Consider the following 15,445-nt stretch of genomic DNA (forward strand, 5'->3'; position numbering starts at 1 on the left):
AATGTTTTTCTTTAATGAAAAAGAGACATTAATGTTATATTTAATTAAAAAAAAACTTAAGATACTATAAATTTATTTTAGGACAACAAAATGCATAGATCGTAACTACTCTGATTCAGGAGAATCACTGCTGACAGAATCTTCCAAATTTATAGTATCCAAATCACAGGTAGTTGAAGTATCCTCACATATAAGATATTTCTGTACATTATTTTCTAATATGTTACTTTTTCGCGTTGTTACTGTTCATTTTATCGGTATGAGGGGTTCGGATGTTAATAGTTACCTCTTTAATAGACCATATCCATATATTATTTTTTCCTTTTCTTGGGTATGAGATTTTATAATAAATTGAAAGATGGACACTTTTTTTATGCGACGTTTCGTTCCAACATAGTGGACTTTTTCAGGCACAAGTGGTGTCTCATTTGACTGGAAGGTTTATCAATATCTAATAAGAACATATTTTTTGAAATACAAATAATTTTGAGTTCTTGTCCTTATGATCAAGCCAAGTATTAGCCAGATCGGCATTGCTTATCAATTTTACTCCATCTGAAAAGTACTATAAAATAAAGTTCGTCGCAAGCAGACGCAGGTGAACTATACAAAAATTAAAAGTGTATGAATATGGCAACAAAAATATTCAATAAATAATGTTTTGATATGTTTTTTTTAAATGCCTTTTTGAAGTTTGAAAACGTAAAATTTTTATACCCATTTAAGAATCATCTTAAAAAATAAATAAAAACTAAACAATCACGAACTTGTTTAGAAATAAATTTAAAGTACATACCTTGTTTAACAATATCCATAGTGGCTTTCAATTAAGTACGTACCCGTTTAACTCCATAATATACAGAACTACTATGAATGTTATTCTTTTCACTGATGAGATAATGATCGCAAAATTTATTTTTAGTGAAAATATTTGCTAACAAAAACGCTGTTTATGAAAAATAATATACAGGATGGTTGAACATTGCTATAAGTATAAAATTATATATTCAGATATTAGTAAATTTTAACTTATTTTTTGATTTTTGTCCATGGGACGAAGCACTGTGTGCCGGGTCGGCATAAGCCAATTATTATAATAATTGTATAAAAATATCACAAATTTGCCATCCAAAACACCGGCCGGTGTCAAGTCGATACTTTAAACATAAACATATTGCTAACAACTAGATATACGTCGGAGTAAGGAATATTTCAGTAAGTTAAGGAATATTTCAAGGAGTTAAGTTCATAGTTAAGGAGCCCTCAGTTCGTGCATTTCTAGGGATTACGAGTACTACCAGCGCAAAAGTAACGAATTAGCTTAGTAACGAGTAACGAGTCCTAAATTCAAATGTTAAGCATTACTTTGAGTCCTCGTAAAGTAACTGTTACTTTGTAACGATTACTTAGAATTTTTACATCACTACTCTTCTGTATACAAGAAAGTTAATGTGGCTAGCACTACGCTTCAACCGCCTATTATTACCTCAGGAGTGTGAATCCCGAGTACTCATTTAAGGCTGAGTCGACCTAGGTACCCAAACTATTTTTATATTATTACAAATTGAGGTGCCTAATGAAATGCCGGCTGTAGGATTCGAACCTCAACAACCTTTGAATTGGTTTGGAGACGAGAGACGAGAGCTGTACCTCTACGCCACTGGGCACCTTCTGTTGAGAAGAAAACTGATTTTTATTAACTTTGTTTAACTGTTAAACTATACGTACATAAACACGCACTTATAAACCTAGTACAATATTTAAATATTAAAATTGCAATCGCAGTTTTTTTTTCGGAACAAGGAGCCATCTAGAGCCTCGCAATAACATATTATGTGCTCCGCTGTTTCAGAATCTTTATCGCAGACTCTGCAGCAAATACTTCCTTGATACAGGTTGAGCTTGTTCAGGTAACACTTGACAGCCATGTGTTCTGTCAAGAGGCCTGTTGAAATCCGCACTTTATTCCTGCTAGGCATTAGCAGTACTTTTACGGTTTTAGAGCTAGGTCCTTGGATAAAAGCCTTGCTGTGCCTGTGCCCCTGTCTGTTTCTCCAGTGGACATTCTGCTTTTCTTTGATCAAGAGTTTTAGTGTACTACGGGTCATACATTTGGGTATTCCCAGTACTGGCTCTGGACCAAGATAGGATGCCGATGATCCTTGCCTAGCTAGCTCATCGGCTTTTTCGCGATCGCAGTTTCAATTGCAATTGGAGAATCCCAGATGGCAGTCCTCTTTTCCCTCACGCATTAAAAAAGTATCTTTTTCATACCAAACCAGACCAAACTCAAAATCTAAAAAATATTCATCTATCGCCACAATGCAATGCTTTAAAAAGTTGTTAATCTGTGTCTTTCGCTACTCCCACTCATTTGTACAGAAAAGAAAATGTAGAAATATTTATATGCAAGAAATATTTGTGGAAACGATAAACATGTTTAACTATTTTATGTTTATTGGCTGTTTATGTTTTGTTATGTTGTTACAGCTTATGTTTTGAAAAAACAAGTTTTGTTGGAAATGGTTAGTTTTAATTTAACAAGTTTTGAGTATAATTTTTTTAGTAAAGTAAGAAAGACTATCAATAGCATACCGTTGACATAACTTTTTGGTAAAGACTAGACATTTGGGCGAATTTTCAAAAAATGTTTCGCCTGTACCTATTTTTTACTCTGTCGTCTTCTATTTTTATTTTGAAAGTTGGCAACCCTAGCTTTACGATCCAATCTTCCTCTTCCAAGTTACGGTCCTCCATTGCCCCATTTTAATGATTTCATGGTCTTCTAGGAGGTTCTCTTTTTCATTTTCCAGGAGGTGACCAGCTGTAGATACGATAGGGCCATCTTTGGCGTTTCATGCGTAGCAGATGTCCAAACCACTTAAGGCCCCTGTTCTCTATCTAGCATCCATCTTGACTCTTATTTCCTCCTTCCTAATTCTCTCCAGCCTCGATAATCTGGCACTACGTCTTAGATAGTCCATTTCGAGTGAATTCAAAGCTCATTTTTGTGCAGCATTTAACGTCAAAACTTGTTAACGTCAATGTGTATTTTTGTGTTGGATTTTATGTTTCTGTCCCACCAGATGTTATTTAGTGCTCCTATAATCTTCCATACAAGGGCGTATGTAAGGTAAATGTACCAGTAATCGGCACTGTACCAGTCGTCACTTTCTTTGTCACGTCACAGTTTTTGTCAAATATTAAGAAATTTTTATATAACACAATAAAAAATTAAAATGCATTTCACAGATTTGATATTATTTGATCGATTTCGCAACATGTGCATTTTACAATAGCTGGCATAATTCGCTTCTGCATTACTTTTTGGTACGTGATTGGGACGATGTTGGTTCTGTTCACGTTCTTCAAACTTTTAAGGTAGATTAGAAGTGTATCAAATGAAGTTTAATTTTGCATGTTTTATATTAAATAACCTGTAATAATAATAGCTCCCGTATATAGCGTTTAACGCCTTGGGAGTAGCAAGGTACAGCTTGCTATACTAGAGCCGTTCGGTATACAAGGAAGGTAATGTGGCTAGCACTACGCTTCAACCGCCTATTATTACCTCAGGGTTGTGAATCCCAAGTACTCATTTAAGGCTGAGTCGACCTAGGTACCCAAACTATTTTTATTTTAATAAAAATAGTCGGCTGATGAAATGCCGGGTGTGGGAATCGAACCCACACCTTGAGATTGGTAGACGAGAGCCTGTACTTCTACGCCACCGGGCACCGTAAATTAATAACCTGTAATGATACTAAACTTGCTATCTTTAAGCGATTATACAAGATTTAAAGAATATTTTTAGATTATTTTCGTTAGGTCTCATAAAATTGGTGATATCCTAATAGACACGTGATATAACGGTTACTGATGCATGGATGTAAAAAATATAATTGCGTATAGATATGTTATAGTTTTGTAAGTTTGTATAGGCCTTATCTTTAATGGTGTTATTTTAAGTAGTAGAATGAAGAATGTAGAATGAGTAAGAGGGGGGGGGGGTTAATCACTGCGACCTTAAAGATCTATTGTGCCCCCCTTCCTGGAGTCATCGCATAGTCTATATAACCCATAATACCCCTGTTGTAGAGGGAACAGGGTATTTCCCATCCTCTCTGACAACAGTTCTTCCTCCGAGGGTACACACCCTTCCACGGTTGGAGTTTGGCCCTCCGTGCCGCCCTTCACAGTCGAAGAGCTTGCCTCCGGCTAAGGAACCCGTGAGATGGAGGCTGGAGGATCTGTCTCCGTTTACTCCACCTCTTTAACTTGGTCTCTCCTTAGACCTGATACTGGTGTTGTCCCGTATCCATAATAGAGGATATGTCCCTCTTTCTCTATTGCCTCCTTGGATTTGAGGTCAATTCCTATTGTGAGGACCTGACCATGCCTCCCTCGAGTTGATGACTCGCCAACTCGATGTCCTTACATTGAAGTTCTGACCCTGGATAAGGCTCAGCAGGTAGGTGGTGTCTTTCCCCTTGCTCCTCGGCAGAAAGACCGTAATGGCTGGACGACGTGATGGATTTTAAGTAGTAAGAACTTGCGTACCGGTCTCCGTCATACCAATTTGTTTCGGGATTTTAAAGAACACATATTTTAACTAAAGATGACGAATACTGGGATATGGGGGAAACGATTTCTGGTATTATCAGATAATATGGTAAGAAAACTTAAATATTTCGTAGATAACACTCTTAAAACGATTGAAGCTGTTAATAAAGTTATACATTAAGAACAACTTTGTGAGATAAGGTTTTTGCACAGAACCTTTGCGATGAAAATGGGACCATAATCCGTTTTATGCATGCCTGCCAGAGAAAAACATCTTAATTGACAATATATGGATAATAGATAAATTTAATGCCTCTCATTTTATCTTTCCGGAATTTAAATAATTTTGAACCCTTTGACAAATGAAATTCAGAAGAGAAAACTAATATTTAAATTAAAACGAAACTGTAAAGCAAACTAAAATTTCGACAGCACAAACAACTTTAACAATCAGAAAACAAACCTTCAAAAATATTCTCAAGAGGACATGATCCACTGTAAGTATGAAATGTATGAGCTGTATGCTAAAAATGTAATTGACTAAAAAGTCTTGAAAATAACAATTTTATTGTTTATATTAAGTAAATATTAATTACACGATAATGACGATAATTGGGACAATTCCATTTAAGGGGTGACGAATACCGAGATAATGTGTACTTAAAAGAAAAAAAAATTTTAGCGATAATTATTGTGGCTACAGAAACTCAAAAATACGACCTAGAATAATGAATTCGATATATGTGCTTACAAATAAAATTATTATCATAAGCAAAATACTATAGAATTTGGATATATCACCATACGTATTATGAACTTTTCTTAATGTGACGAGCACTGGTACATTTACCTTAGTTGTAAATAGTTGAATGGAGAGGGATACGATCTCGACAGATTCGATTCTTAAATTTTATTGATCTAAAAGTATTGGGCTACATTCTACTACATCTTGTTTGGCCAGCGGCTCATTTTTTTGCAGCTAAGTGCTTCGGATAAATGATTGTGCAGAGAGGTTTTAATATTGTATTTCTAGAGTAGCCGTTTTTATTCGGGTTGTCGTAGAAAAAAAAACTGAGCCGATGGTTCAATGTTTGAAAGACATGGTGATTTTTTTCTGGGATTGAAATAAGCATTTTTTTATATACATAGCATAATTTAAACACTGACTGGCATTAGATTTAATTATAGATAAATTAAGTGAATCTTATACAACTTCATTATGGCATGGGAGAATATCTACTCTCTCAATTTGAATCCTAAATTATTTGACAACATCTAGAATTTTAGACAACTAGTTATAAGAGTGTTTTTGTAAATATACAAGTTCCACTTTCAACTGCTGCACAGTGCTTCGTCCCATCGACAAAAATCGAAAAAAAGTTAAAATTTACTTATATCTTAATATGTAATTTTATACTTATAGCAATGTTCAACCATCCTATATATATTTTCATAAACAGCGTTTTTTGTTAGCAAATATTTTCACTAAAAATAAATTTTGCGATCATTATCTTATCAGTGAAAAGAATAACATTCATAGTAGTTCTGTATATTATGGAGTTAAAAACGGTGCGTAGTTAATTGAAAGCCACTATGGATATAGTAGACACAAGGTATGTACTTTAAATTTATTTCTAAACAAGTTCGTGATTGTTTAGTTTTTATTTATTTTTTAAGATGATTCTTAAATGGGTATAAAAATTTTAAGTTTTCAAACTTCAAAAAGGCATTAAAAAAACATATCAAAACATCGTATTTATTGAATATTTTTGTTGTCATATTCATATAGGGAAATTAAAATAACTTTACATTTTTAATTTTTGTATAGTTCACCTGCGTCTGCTTGCGACGAAATTTATTTTATAATACTTTTCAGATGGAGTAAAATTGATAAGCAATGCCAATCTGGTTAATACTTGGCTTGATCATAAGGACAAGAACTCAAAATTATTTGTATTTCAAAAAATGTGTTCTTTTAGATATTGAGGAAACTTGCAGTCAAATGAGACACCACTTGTGCCTGAAAAAGCCCACTATGTTGGAGCGAAACGCCACATAAAAAACGTTTCCATCTTTCAATTTATTAAAAAACCTCATAACCAAGAAAAGGAAAAAATCTCGGAAAAAATAATATATGGATGTGGTCTATTAAAGAGGTAACTATTAACATCCGAACCCCTCATGCCAACAAAAAGAACAGTAACAACGTGAAAAAGTTATTTCAATTCTTTTTTATCACAGGTATTTATTTAATACTTACACCGTTTTCATACTATAAATTATTATTTCCTTAGATGGAACACAGCTCCAACATTTTTATTATTTATAAGATTTTTTTTTCATAAACGTGGGACTAAGAACATCACCATTTAGTACAACGAGAGTACTCATCATTTGTGTCAAATAAACCTAGTTTGAATAAATTGCCTACAATAAAAGAGAAGCTTTGCATTTTTGTCCTCTAGAGCCATATGTTCGAGGCACTGTGTGCTGGACCATTCTCCGTATTTTCCAGATTTAGCTCTCAGTGACTTCTTTCTATTCGCCAAGCTAAAGGTTTTGTTCGAGAAGAAGATTTTTGTAAACGAGTCGTCATCTTGTTAAAAAACACTTAAAAAATGGCTTCCGAAGAAGATTCAGTTAAAAAAATAAAAATACATACAAAATACATTTTTCAGATAAAAAAGTTTTCTAATATATTAAAGTTGGAAACATTCGGGCTACCCCCGTACTTTATTTGTTAAAGTTGTAAGATGATTTAAAGTTATAAATAACATCCCATTTTTATGCCACAACAATTTATGGGCTGTAAACTTGTAAACAGTTAATGCATCAAACGGTATGATTAATCCGCTTCTTAAGTCAAGTCGACAAGATGCAGATTAGCATGATTTACCGCGGTTACTATATCTCTTCCGGCCTTGCATAGCGAAATGGAGTTAGCTAATTAATTTACTTTAATTAGATGTAATAGCGATAGAACGGTGTGAGAATAAGTACATTGAGTAGGTTCGGGCAAAAGTAGATTCCTAACTAATTAAAAGTAAAAGAAATTGAAATCTTCTTGACGGTGGTAGTTTTCTTCTTATTACATTCCATCTCCAATAACACAATTTATCATAATCAGACTGCGACCTTTTCAGATCTATTGTGGTCCTTTTATGATTCTAATAGGTTACATTCTCTAGTCCTATCCTTTTTAAGAAATCCAGCAACTTGAAGACTAAACATTACAAAAGACCAAACGACATAAAATGTGTTCTGTATTTTCTTCTTCAGATTGATAAAATCTGTCTATGGCTTCGTCCATCAATCCCATTAGATTTAAATATCTAATTAGCTTGTTGTATTCACACTGTACATTAGTATTTTTTCGAAACATACCGAATTGATTTATTCAAGAATTCTGCCACTAGGTTGCATATCTTCCCAATTCTTTCAATCAATGATACAACGACAATCGCTATCGCTATTTCCTAAGCTGAGGACAGATCTGACGAACGTTACCATTCATTTGCGTTTGCGAGGAAATCTTCGGAATCGATTCACCACTTTGAATATGGTTCGTTCAATTAAATCTTGGCCAGCACGGATCACAATGCGACTCGTTCGTTTCTAAGGCTGGTTCGGTCAAAGAATCGTGGGAATTGATTCATTGCTTAGACTACGGCTCGTTCAATTGAATCGTGACCAGCACGGATCCATAAAATTTGAACGAATGAGTGTAAGGACTGAATAGAATCCCAATGCGACTATCGAGGCGTATGTCTCGTTCGTTCAAAAAAGTTCGTGAGAATTTATTCATTGTATATACAATATGGTTCGTTCAAATGAATCGTGGCCAGTACGGATCCATAAAATTTGAACGAACAAGTCGTAAGAATTGAGTCGGATTACAATGCGACTCATTCGTTTCTGCGGCTCGTTCGTTCAAAGAATCGTGAGAATTGATTCGTTTAAAAAATTAATATTATAATTATGTATATACTATGAGTTTAGGTACCCAAGCGTTTGTAATATAGGTAATAACAATGATATAAATATATCAGTTTTATATATTAGTAATTAAATAAACTATAATTTAACGTCTTCTTCATGATCTTCATGAATGCGTATTTATGTAGTAGGCAGAGTACGTAGGATCATCAATAGACTCGAACCAAAACCCTAAACAAACGTCATAGATATAAAATGCAAGCGATGTGGAAGTTATTTACAAAAAATATCTATTTATAATGTGATACGCAAAATGTGCTTGTAGTTTATTCAAATGAACGAATCATAAGGGCCGATTCATTATGAGAAATTGAATCGCGTGTTCCATTCACGAAAAAGAATCGTACTGCCCATCATTAACCTATGGTGCCTGAAGAAGCCATAATAATTGTTTTCTTTTGAGCCTTCCCAAAACCCACGATTATTCTGTATACTATGTAGTTAATGAGAACAATACAAAAAACTACAATACAAAAATCGTAATACTACTTAATCTATATCATATCGTCTCCTATCTCATGCCAAGATGTAAGTGAAAAACCAAAGTAACTGGTTAACTTGAGACTTCCCTCCAGGCACATCTTTTATCTCTAGAAGTGTTGTAATTATATTGTATCTGTCTCGGTATCAAGACAGTGATAGTATTTGAATTCAACATAATATCTTACAACAATTACAATTTTAATACAAGTAATTTTTATTTTGTCCCCTCCTGACAAATTTACTAAAATGCGAGTTACGCCAGTACTTGAGATTTGGTACGGTATATGTGAATATTAAATTTTACTCTTTCATTATATTTTGGGACAAAGTTCCCAATTAATCCGTACCTAACCTACCTACAAGAAGCGCTACTAAGGAAGAAAAGAACCTACCTACCACTACACAGAACACCATAATCTACTCACCTGGTCCTGCTCCGACGAGAGAAGAGATCAAAGACAGCGTGAAACAAAACAAAACGCAATCAGGACAAGAAAGTCAGCCAGTCGACGGTGAGGTACCACCGCTTTCGGTTCGGTTCGTTCGGTACGATCAGTCGCGTTTCAGTTTTGTGGTACGCCAGGTCGTACCTCGTGCACCAGCAAGTTATTAACAAAAGTGTTTTGAATTTGGTAGTTTTTACAAAAGTAAGTAACAGCGTGTTTTACTTATTATATTTATATTACTGACTACATTTACAATCTTCAAATTTTGTGTAGAATGTTAATGAATTATATTTTAATTTTTGAGCAAATAATATTTATTTATATATATTTTTTGGGCCAAATTTTAAAAAATATAACGGAAACTAAAAACATCATTAAGAGTTTATTACGCTGTACAGGCTGGGTCAAATTCGACGCTTTTAAATGGAAACACCCTTTTCTATAGGAGATAGACGAAAACTAATATCGGTGCCTGGAGCTCAATTTTCATCAAAAACATGATGGTGAAAACCGCACATCAATATCTGTTACCGTTTCGGAATTACGGAGTGTTTTTCAAAAATGTGCATTTTTAACAAATCGCTGTAACTTTTTTGCTATGGAAAATTTTGTATTTCTATGAAAACATTTCCGAAGTACCTTTTTACGTAGAATTTAATGGTTTAAGTATAATTTTTTTAAAATTAATAATTTAAGAGTTATCAGCAGAAAAATTGTTTTTTATTTGGGACACTCTCTATATTTTTAATTAACTGAAAAGAATTTAAAATTACCTTTCCAAAAATATAGCACACTTGATATTTTGTTATAATCCCCTTTGAAATACAGAATTTTTAAAAGTTCGCCACTTTTAACTAGTAGGCTCTGGACCCCTTATTGATGGCCCTTAATGGAACTCGAAAACCTATTTTTCCAGCAAGACGACGCACCGCCTCTGAACGCTGAAGTTATCAGCAAATTTTTGCACCCAATTTCAAGAATAATTGAATAGCTAACCAAGATCCCAGCCGTTGGCCGTCGAGGCCGCCTGACTTAGTGCCCATGCATGGATCTAATCCTATGGATATATTTGCGGAAGAATAAAGGTTCCTTATTCTTCCGTATAATCTAGACAAGAATTAGAAATACTTAGCAGTTATGAGAGGGTATCTTTCACCCCCACTGAGTTAATGAATTCCGCGAGAAATGTTCCAAAACTGCCCTGTCTGTCCATAACAGAATGTCGAACACCTGTAACAAAATCTCAGGTCTTGGTTTGCTATTTATTTTTATTGTTATTAGATATAGTTTAAATGTGTTGATGTTGGTTAAATATATTTTAAATTGTTATAAAATGCTGCATCTCTCATAGCAAATATTATTTTGGTTTTAATTGATGCTCACAGCTAGATTTTTTTTGCATTACAGCCGGTGCCGTTCAAAGCCTACTTATTTATAGCGGGCGAATATTTTTTATAAACTCTATATCTCGAAGAGGAATCAAGCAAAATATCAAGTGTGTTATATTTTTGGAAAGGTAATTTTAAATTCTTTTCAATAAATTAAAAATATACAGGTACATATAAAAAATCAAATTTTCTGTTGATAATTCTTAAATTATTAATTTTAAAAAAATTATACTTGAACCATTAAATTCTACGTAAAAAGGTGCTTTGGAAATGTTTTCATAAAAATACAAAATTTTCCATAGCAAAAAAGTTAAAACGATTTGTTAAAATTGCATATTTTTGAAAAACACCCCCTAACTCCGAAACGGTAACAGAAGATATCGATATGCGGTTTTCACCATCATGTTTTTGACAAAAATTGAGCTCCAGACACCGATATTAGTTTTTCTCTATCTCCTATAGAAAAGGGTGTTTCCATTTAAAAGCGTCGAATTTGACCCACCCTGTACTTTCGGGTCGCTCTCAGGGATCGTGTAAAGCCGGTCTCTGAACGAAAGAAATATATATTATATTTCAGAAATCTGCCTAAGCCTTAGCCCGATCCTGTCGTGTTAAGTTACACCCAAAATTCCAAATGCACGTGCTTTGATTAAGGCTTGATTAATGTTTGCAGAGCTTCAGCATTTGCCATAAAATGGCGAGCAATTTGTTACAAAACCATATAAATTATATATCACTGTAATCATAAAACTTCAATCTGTTTCCGTGTTGTAATGCAATTTTAAATTATGTATTTATTTTCGAGAAAGTTCAGTCCAAACATAAGGAATATTTTTTTGATGATTGACCATCAAATCTTAAAAATAAATAAGTTGTCTAAAAATGTGCTACAATACGGATATAGTATAATCATATCTTTAATTTCCTTTTTCATTTTTGTAAAAATACCTAGCCAGTTTTACGTAAAACATTAAATGCCGAACGCTTATTTTGCTACTTTTTCAGACTAGTGAAATGGACTCTTATGTCGAAAAACTCGTATATTTTTCGGAAGGGTGAATCTTTTTGAAGACTAGATTTTCTCTTAATCTTTTAACAAAATATTCACTGGACCCCTCATACCGTGCATTTTGTAATTACCATGCATTTTAAAGGGGATAAAGATAATTATTGTTTTTTCTGTATCTGTCTACAACTTTTTGACTTCTGTAAATACCATTTCTGTATGAGCATTAGTCCCCGGATGACAAAATTCAATAATTTTTTGTACGTTGAAATAGGAAATATCTTAAAAAAAATGCTGGGAAACCTTCCCCCATTTTCTCATCCATTTTAGTATTTGCTTCCACTCACATTAAGCTGTTCTAACAGACAAAAATCTTTTCATTTTCAAAAATATGTTTTCAATTTTATATATTTTAAATTTGATTAATCTTTAAATATTATTTATTCCTTTCTTTTGGTTCACATTATTTTTAGTAAAGGTCTAGGTCTGTTTTCTCATTTTAAATACCTAGAAATGCTATTTATTTCATTGAATTTCTTATCCTTGAAGAAATTGACAATATGATTGGCATTAATATTTATTAATAACGTATGATCGAAAAAAACGGCGTCCAGTTGGCTTGGAAATGACGATCGATGATATTTCCCATATAAATTTACATATAAAAAACCTTACATATAAAATGACAGCGATCTTCATTTCATAGCCATCGCTGACGTCGTTTTTTTATCATACGTCATTTGTTGGATTAAATAAATGAAATTAAGTAAAATTAAATAAATTTATTGTAGAAAGTGGGAAAATTTAAATTTATTTATACAGGGTTGTTCACCACATACGACACGGAGTATTGTAGCTAAACGATGAGATTTTTACAAATTGTAAGTTTGGGGTTCGTTGAAGGACTATTAGAGCTACAATTTCAAAATATTTTTACAAGATACAGAGTGTCCCAAATAAATAAAAAATATCAAAGTTGTATTTTTTTAAATGGAACACCCTGTATATTATTACATTTTTAGTTTCTACGATTAAAATAAAGGTAAATTTGATTAAGGTTTATTATACTTAAACCTTACCGTTTTTGAAATATTTTTAATTTTGTGAAATTGCAGTAAACATTTTAAAGCTTCATTTCTCCAAGGGTATCAATGTTTTTAATACTAAATATTTAATGAAGTTTATTTGTTGATCAGTTATTGTGTTGCAATAATAAAAATAATACTACCTTATACAGAGTGTCTAAAAATTTATTTTAAATAATTATTAGCTTCAAACGGCAATAACTTCTTTAATTTAAATAGAAGGCCCTGTATATTTTAGGATGATCAGATGCACAATTAAATTGTCTATCAAATTGTATTATACCATTTTTTACCTATCCCTTCAAGTTTTCGTAGAAAATGCATTTTCTTATAATTTAGACCTCATTTATCAATATATCCATGGAATATTGACATTTTAGATTGTTTTTAAAGCAACAAATGTACAAAATGTTTGCATACAAATGGGCTAGTAATATTATCGTTTTTAGCAAAACGATAATATTACTAGCCCATTTGTATGCAAACAGAAAACTATTTAAATCTTTATAAAAGAGTATACCATTAATTAAATATAACACCATTATTTCCGCCCATATACTAATTAATTACATACTTAATTGTGTTCGTTAATAAATTATTATAAATAAATGTGGATTTGAGTCAGAAATCAATATAATAATAAGTTATCAAATTAAAGTCTCTGTTGTTATAAATAAGCATTTACTAAAAAATGAAATATCATTTTTAAGGTGTTACTTTTTATCACACTGTCTAATGCCCATACAAAATTCAGTTTTTTAGTTTTTGGAGCAATTATTATTAATCAACGCAAACAGTCAGTTAATGTAGTTTGAATACTGGAATCATATTAATTGGTCCTCTTTAACAAATATTTAAACAGTTTTTTTAATTTTTTAATGAAATAAACGAATTATATCGACAATATTAGTATCTGGACTCTTTAAAAATTTGGTACATCTTTAAAAATAATCTAAAATGTCAATAGTCCATGGGTATATTGATAAATAAGTTCTAAATTACAAGAAAATGCATTTTCTACGGAAACTTAAAGAGATAGGTAAAAAATGGTATAATATAATTTGATAGACAATTAAATTGTGCATCTGATTCTCGTAAAATATACAGGGTGTTCCATTTAAATTAAATAAGTTATTGCCGTTTGAAGCTAATAATTATTTAAAATAAATTTTTAGACACTCTGTATAAGGTAGTATTATTTTTATTATTGCAACACAATAATTGATCAGTAAATAAACTACAGTAAATATTTAGTATTAAAAACTTTGATACCCTTGAAGAAATGAAGCCTTAAAATTTTTACTGCAATATCACAAAATTGAAAATATTTCAAAAACGGTAAGGTTTAAGTATAATAAATCGTAATCAAATTTACCTTTATTTTAATCGTAGAAACTAAAAATGTAATAATATACAGGGTGTTCCATTTAAAAAAATACAACTTTGATATTTTTTACTTATTTGGGACACTGTGTATCTTGTAAAATTATTTTTAAATTGTACCTCTAATAGTCCTTCATCGAACCCAAAACTTACAATTTGTAAAAATCTCATCGTTTAGCTACAATACTCCGTGTCGTATGTGGTGAACAACCCTGTATATAAATTTACATATAAAAAACCTTACATATAAAATGACAGCGATCTTCATTTCATAGCCATCGCTGACGTCGTTTTGTTATCATACGACATTTGTTGGATTAAATAAATTAAATTAAGTAAAATTAAATAAATTTATTGTAGAAAGTGGGAAAATTTAAATTGATTTATATAGTGTTACTAGTTGATTATAACATAATGAGAAGAAAATTGTAATAGGACTTAATGTTTAATATTTATCTGTAAACTTGTAAAATTAGCATAAATCAATGTAAATAAAACACTCAAAACCGACATATTTAAAGAAAACTACAGAAAAAAACAATGACAGTTAAACAGTTAAATATGTATGGTGTTATTTTATTTGGCCACTAAATAATTTTCTGTATTGTAGAAAAATATACGGAAATTAATAATTGAATACGAATGTCATGATTTCAGAGTAAAAAAATATTTTTTTTTCATAAAATAAATTCAATATTTATTATTGTCATTTCATAAAATAATACACACACCGGAAAAATCTAGGGATATCATTTTATTAAAGTTAAAAATAAATGTTTTGAATACACCACATATTTGTAGGCCGATTCTTTCTTTCGATTGAAATGAAGTAGTCACACTAGTTATTTCTAAATTTGGGATATTTGCAGAAGTATTTGTGCATTTTTTGTCAAATGTACAAAAAGCACCTAGCATCAATTGTTCGAATTTAACCTGTACTGGCTATGTTTTTATGATAACTGGCCAGAATTCATTCAAATAACTCTGTTTAGTATTAAACGACATTATGGAACGTAGACATCTTAACAGAGACGAAATGCTAAGGGTCATGGGTATGCTCGAAGCTGGAATGCGCCAAATCGACGTAGCTGGAGC

General features: G+C 32.0%; 1 protein-coding gene and 1 long non-coding RNA gene across 2 annotated transcripts in view; one reads left to right on the top strand and one right to left on the bottom strand.

Moving 5' to 3' along the window:
• Positions 1 to 15,445, bottom strand: part of LOC115889573 (whirlin) — a 331,512-nt gene that overhangs the window by 115,569 nt on the left and 200,498 nt on the right. The window contains exon 13 of the mRNA XM_030909626.1: positions 9,468 to 9,473. Within this exon, the coding sequence (XP_030765486.1) occupies positions 9,468 to 9,473 (6 nt within the window). The remainder of the gene's footprint in view (positions 1 to 9,467; positions 9,474 to 15,445) is intronic.
• Positions 9,559 to 15,445, top strand: part of LOC115889451 — a 66,362-nt gene continuing 60,475 nt past the window's right edge. The window contains exon 1 of the long non-coding RNA XR_004051453.1: positions 9,559 to 9,689. This is a non-coding gene — a long non-coding RNA (uncharacterized LOC115889451). The remainder of the gene's footprint in view (positions 9,690 to 15,445) is intronic.

Source organism: Sitophilus oryzae, unplaced genomic scaffold (assembly GCF_002938485.1).
Source record: "Sitophilus oryzae breed Bouriz unplaced genomic scaffold, Soryzae_2.0 scaffold_815_pilon_pilon, whole genome shotgun sequence".
In the NCBI taxonomy this organism is placed as follows: Eukaryota; Metazoa; Arthropoda; class Insecta; order Coleoptera; family Curculionidae; genus Sitophilus; species Sitophilus oryzae.